The sequence below is a fragment of the Pteropus vampyrus genome, unplaced genomic scaffold (genome assembly GCF_000151845.1).
Source record: "Pteropus vampyrus isolate Shadow unplaced genomic scaffold, Pvam_2.0 Scaffold173, whole genome shotgun sequence".
Lineage (NCBI taxonomy): Eukaryota > Metazoa > Chordata > Mammalia > Chiroptera > Pteropodidae > Pteropus > Pteropus vampyrus.
In genome coordinates this window covers 163,415-169,956 of record NW_011888954.1, presented here as the reverse complement: position 1 = coordinate 169,956, position 6,542 = coordinate 163,415, and the positions used below count along the sequence as shown (strand labels likewise).

Below are 6,542 nucleotides of genomic sequence, written 5' to 3'. Positions count from 1 at the left end.
AATTTGATGTTCAAAGAGCAGGAAGCATTGCTATCCCTGCTTCACACTTGATAGAACTGAGACTCAGGGAATTTAAGTCATGTCCTCAAGTCTCCTAATTAGCAAAGAGGAGCTAAGACTCCTGTGCAGGTCTTTTGAATTAAGTCCACCCACCACTGATGTTAATTATACAACTTACATATTTATATTTTATTTTGGCATATAAGGTCCTATTTGCTTCTAGGGTCTCCAGACTAGCACCATACCTAACCATCCTCAGAACATTTAGAAATCTACTTTCCTAAAGCAGACTATGCTCCGTGGAGCCCCTAGGATTCTTAGGGGTCACTGAGAGGGTAGATGAGGACAGGATGTGTGCATGCGGGTGTGTGTGTGTGTATGCACACACACACCTGCATGCTTCCTCCAGAGCAGAAATATTTTTTACCAGTTCATGTATTAGGATCCCACATACAATTCTGTCTGAATAAAGAGTTTCACCTTTGAAGACCAGTGATCTGGTTTAGACCTTTGTCCACTGTTTTGATCCAAGATGGCAGTTAGTCACTCTGTTCCCCAATTCCTATCACTTATTATGTCATCAAGTTCTTCCCTCTTGGTCTAAAGGAAGTTCAAAATAATAGTTTCTCACAATATCAATACTGGTATTATTTTTTGAGAAACGGAAGATATCACTTGTAACAGACCAGACTTCCCACACCTGTCAGGGTAACTAAAGGTTTCATTACCGCTTCTTGCCTACCTCATATACACCGTACAGTCCATACTAGGAAAGCATCATCCTCATCCACTGTCGCTAGGCCACAGCATTTCTCCTGCCTGCTCATTATGTCTGTCTTGAGCCCAGTCATAGGCTCTCCACCTCACTTCCACTCTTGGGCTTTTCTTCCCTTAGGAAATGAGGCATTAACGATGGGGGCACGGTGAGGTGGGGGGAGATAAGACATCTTCTGGCATTTCTTCATGTTTCCAGAGAAGAAGGAACTTTTATTCCCCTCTCCACAGAGGTGAGAATCCACACACTGGGCAGAACATATCCAGCTTTTCATTCTATGACTTTATCTGTACCTTTCCACGGGAGAAGGAGTGACTAATCTGATTGGTCAGAGTCCAGGATATTCAAAGGGCTGAGATTTTATCAGGACTGTGCACGAGGTCCTAAACTGGGTTCTGGTAAGTCAAGGTCTGTTCTCAAACCTGGAGGAGGATTACAGTGGGAGGGAGGAGGAACCCCACCATGTATCTAATTTTAGTTCCAAGAATGACACAAATATCCAGGTCACACCCACGGTATGACCTCATATCTCAACACTTATTTGAGGAGACAATATCAGTGAATCCTAAAGCCTAACTGCCAGAAGCACTCCATTGCTTAGGAAACGCATACTCCCGAAAGCTTAATGAAAGACACTGTGGTCTTAAATATACACGAGACATCTTTACCTTCTAAGAGTCATGTCTCTCACTTTACTAATTCTCAAAATATATGGTTCCTTTTTACAAACAGTTTTAAAACATAAATAGCAAATTCAAGAGAATCTGATGGGTACATAAATTTAGAAAGCCAAGAGTATGGAAGAAAAGGCTAGTCGCCAGATTTTACAAACGATCATCTGAACTCGTCCTCTGAACATTCAACTTGATATATTACCCTAAATATTCCATGTGACATGGTCCACAAGGTCTTCCTTTAGGAATCCGAAGCAATCAATAGTCAGTAGCCATACTTGTCATTAAGATGGGTCCTGCCATCTCCACTTTGGCCTATATCAGAGTATAAAGAAAGAAAGAAATACATTCACCTTTCCAAAAAGGAGTTAAAGATACCTAGACATCAGTGGGCCAAAAAGTAAAACAGATAAAGAGGTTTCTAATATGAGAGTAGTTTGACTTTTTGCATACAATTTCTACCCTAACATTTATTAGCAGATAAAAAAGCAAACATTTCTAGTAATTACTAATATATTAATTACTAATTAATTAATTACTAATATATTGGAAATTTGAACAATAGAAAAAGCAACCTGTGATGAGCACATGGGGAAACAAGCATCTCCTCTATTACTTTAAGGGTATATGTGTGAACATAAATTGGGACAGTCTCTACAGAATGCAAATTATAATACCTTAAAAATGTTCATAACCTCTGATCCAGCATGTTAACTTTTAGGAATTTTTTTTCTACACTTGCAAATTTACATGTTGGAGGTAACTTATTGCAGATTGTTTATAATGGCAAAAGACTGGAAACACAGCAAATGTTCATTTGGGGAACTGGCCAAATAAGTGAAGGTATATCCACACCATAAAGAACTTTATGCTACTACTAAAAAGAAGAAAAATAAATAAGTCAATCTATAAATAACTATGGAAGGGTTTCCATATGGTGGGGTCCCCAATCCCCAGCCACAGACCGGTACCAGTCCATGGCCTGTTAGGAACTGAGCTGTACAGCAGGAGGTGAGTGGCGAGCAAGCAAAGCATCTGTATTTGCAGCCGCTCCCCAGTGCTAGAGATTCTCATAGAAGCACCTGTCTCTGATGCCACAAAGGTTGAGGACTGCTGCAAAACAGCAAGGTTAGAATATGCTCCCATTTGTGTAAAAAAAGTGGTGAAATGGTATGTATGTTATTGGTTAATATATCTCTTTAAATCTTTTATTCTACCTGTTCCCCAGGAAAGAGACTTTTCCCCTACATACTTTGTAACTTTCTTATTTTGAACTTTAAATATATACTACAAATTCATAAATATAAATAAATCTTAGAGGTAAAGAAAAGTGAAAACAGTCTACCTTCAGGTGGGACCCATACACAGTAGTCTGGGTCATCTTCTGGATATTTGGAGGAAAGTTTTGGTGGAAGCTGCAAAGAAAAAAGAGGTTATTTTATTCAGAAAAATTTTAACTCTAAGAATTGTTATCCCAGCAAACAAAAACTAAGAGAGAACAGTTTCTATTAATGACCTTGACATAATTAATCAAAAAATGGGGGAGCATTCTTTCACTAGGCTTTGTTTTGTTTCCTGTAAATCCTCGATGAGCTGATATTCAGCCAGTGAGAGTGAAATGATGTTTTTTAAAAGGGGCAGTTAATACAGGTCTAAATTCTAAATGGTATAATCCCCATGGAGGGAAATTTAGCATTTGCCTTTTGAGCTAGGTACAGAAACAAGTTAGCAAAGCCAAGGCTGACTGCTATCCTATAAAAGGCCTGTTTGCAAGTTGGCCCTTAGCTGCTGGCATCTGGGAACCTGGATTTGAGGAGGGTTCCTATTACCCTAACTGATCAAGAGTGGCTGGCTTCCTGTTCCTTCAGGGAGAATGGCATTTGCGTACACACCAGTAGGGGGTGCCTATGTGATCAGTTCTCAATAAAAATCCTGGGCACTGAGTGTCTAGTGAGGTTCCCTGGTTAACATTTCACAAATTGCCACGACTCACTGCTAGGGGCACTGAGCACATTCTGTGTGGCTCCATTGGAAAAGGACCTTTGGAAGCCTGTGCTTGGTTTCCCCAGACATCATCCCATTTGCCTTTTCCCTTTGCTGACTGTGCTTGGTGTACTTTTGCTACAGTAAATCACGGCTGTGAGTACAACCATATGCTGAGTCCTGTGAGGTCTCTTGTGAATTACCTGGCCTGAGCATGGTCTTAAGGACCTCCCGACACAAGCTAGAAATCTCATTTTTGGAAACTTAGTGTATCCATACAAATTATGTATACACAAGATTATTCATCATAGCACTGTTGTAATAAAAAACTAGAAGCAATCCAAGTACCCATCTACAGGAACCAGATAAACAGAGCACACCCATACAGCAGGACAGTCTTGGTGTGCTGATAGGCAGTGATTTCCACAATGGGGGAAAAAAAAAACCAAGATGTAGAAAGCAGAACACTACAGTTTACCTTTTGTATAATAAAAGGAGGAAAATAAGAATATATTACTCAAATGTCTTTGTATGGCTTACTAAAATATGAAGAAAATTCACAAATCAATAAAAGAGGTATGTGAGCAATTACAGGGAGTAGGGTGGATGAAGACAAGAAAAAAGAATTCAAAAAATAAAAGAGAGCCCTAGCTTCTAGGATAGGGGGTATAAGGTAGTTGGGAACTCTGCCAAGACACTCGCTAAAGATTCACTCCTCTAGATGTGGTCCATGACGAGGGGATTCATTTTTACTTCCAGAGAAGTGGACATTATGACTAACGTACTTACTTTGCCTGGACCAGGAGCTTTCTTTTTCTCTAATTCATTGCTGCTTTTCTCGTATTCATTCTTTGATACTAATTTAAGAAAAAGAAAAAAGAAACAAGAGCTATTTCAGAATAAGTAAAATAGAAAAGAAAAATTCCTCCTAAGAATTATAATTATTGAAGAAAACATGTAACAATTCAATTCTCAAAAATTCCTTCTACTATTGTAAAGACTATATACATTGATAGAACCTTCCTTTCACTAATAACCCTAGTTTTCAAATCCTAAGGCTATCCTATAAGCGTGAATATAATCACATCATTTGAAAAGGTAAAGGAAAATGGGGCTGACTTTACTATTCTACAGTATAACCAACTATTCTACAGTTTAACCAATAGTTAAAAGCAGTAGAAAACCAGAAAAAAAATTCCTTTTAATCTGCCAAACTTTCAGCCAATTTCAGTTAACAGTTTTGGAATCACTCCCATGATAGGCACATATTCAACTCTGGGAGATGTAAAACTGCATACGGCTTTGCATGGCCAGAGGGAAGCCTAACGGCATTAGGTGCTTCCTGGGTCAGGGAGAGGGAACCCCAGCAGGCGGAAGAGGAATAAAGGCGAATGGAATGGCATCAAACATAAAACTCTCATATATTCCAATTCTGTCTAGCGCCCTGGCAACAGAATCTACCCAGTGTCTTAAAGACCATTCTCTGCCCTCCTTCAAGTCAGCTGCCACCCCTCCTCTCTGACACCAGCTGGCTGCTTGTGTGCAGAGCAGCAGAGGGGTCGGCTGTGCTACTTGCCTGAGGATTCCTCACAAGGTGCAGCGGTTTCACTAATCTCTTGATAATCTTTATTCTGTTCCACTTGGCTGAGTTGAGACATGTTTTCTATAAAATGCAGAACCAAAGCATATTGTTTTTATTTAATTCATGGTGGGGAACCCAGAAAACAAAAACAAAAGCAAGAAAAGCTAAGTACATACATAATCCTCCAGTTTGACTATCATTAGCTTCAACTAAACTTAATTATATTTTTAATAAATGTGCCTCCAAATGCCTTACGGAGAACCACCAATTTTCCACTTTAAAAACTGGCCACCTCTGAGGTAAAACTGTTTAGTAATACCTACCAAAGCCTTAGAAATGTACCTATTCCTTGAAATGTACATATTCCCAGAAATTCTACTTCCAGGAACATATTTAAAGAAAAAAATCAGAGATGAGCACCAAGATTTATTAATGCAAGTATGTTTATAACAGCAAAAATTAACAAATAACTTACATGTCTAACGACAGGGAGTTGATCAAATAAATTATGGCACATGCATGTGATGAACCACTATGTCCCTTATTAAAATCATGTTTAAAATATATTTTAAAATCTAGAAAAAATAGGTTATAAGATAGCATGTACAATATGATCTCAACGTTGTAGGAAGAAAACAAACCAAAAAAAGCCTAGAGTAATCCTAATGAACTGCAGATTTACTAATTAATGTATCTTATGTACCAAATTTTAAATCTATTTTTATACATATATATTCGCTTTAGTTCCTTAAACAAAAAAAATACAAAAATGCAATATTACTGTCCCCTTCCTGCTGACCTGTTTATGTGCCACCCTCTAACAACTGAAGGTGATTCAAAAGAAGGTCTACATATCAGGCCTGGTGTTTTTATGCAGACAAGCCTGGTTTGTTTTGGAAGAAGACATGCACACATCCCCACACACATTTAATGCCAGTTTCTGTTGTTTTCCTCATGCTCCCTATTTTCTGTGCAGTCTTAATCTTGCTAAGCAGTTTGGCCAAACTACAGGAAAATAAACCCTGCAGTTGACAAGGAACACTAAAAAGATAATCATCTTTCGGGATGGGATTATGGGAGAGCGCCCTTTTCTTCTTTGGACTTTTATGCATGAGTCAGTTTCTAAATGAGCATATATTCCTTTTATAATCAGAAGAAAAGATATTTTAAAAACCAATCAATTCTCTTTTTCATCATTTTTCATGAAATCTTTGCTGAGGTACATAAATACTATGTGCCAGGTCTTTGCTAGGTACCATGTACAAAAAGATGAATAAGGCATGATGCTTCCTGAGAATATGTCCAGGGGGTACAATTATGTTTAGCACCTGTTTTAGGGTTGGGGGAACAAAATGGGTAAGGGGAGCCTTATCCCGAGACCATCTGATCAGGCCCCACCATCCACCATGTTCCACTATCCTCCAACCATACAGTGGTAGCAGCTCAGGATTATCCACAGCAGCTGGGGTTTCAGATTCCACAGCTTTTAATTTTCTATAATTCTGGAACAGACTAGAAATACTTGCCC

The 6,542-nt window shown here is 38.7% G+C and overlaps 1 protein-coding gene across 2 annotated transcripts in view; it reads right to left on the bottom strand.

The window, feature by feature from the left end:
- Positions 1-1,438: 1,438 nt before the first annotated feature.
- SLC4A1AP (solute carrier family 4 member 1 adaptor protein) overlaps positions 1,439-6,542 on the bottom strand; it is a 20,324-nt gene continuing 15,220 nt past the window's right edge. The window contains exons 11-14 of one of the 2 annotated variants that reach the window (XM_011370726.2): positions 5,009-5,095; positions 4,222-4,289; positions 2,795-2,864; positions 1,439-1,764 (exon numbers count right to left, since the gene is read on the bottom strand). In XM_011370726.2, the coding sequence (XP_011369028.1) occupies positions 1,715-1,764; positions 2,795-2,864; positions 4,222-4,289; positions 5,009-5,095 (275 nt within the window). In that variant the 3' untranslated portion in view covers positions 1,439-1,714. The remainder of the gene's footprint in view (positions 1,765-2,794; positions 2,865-4,221; positions 4,290-5,008; positions 5,096-6,542) is intronic. The other variant, XM_011370727.2, reaches the window with a different exon arrangement.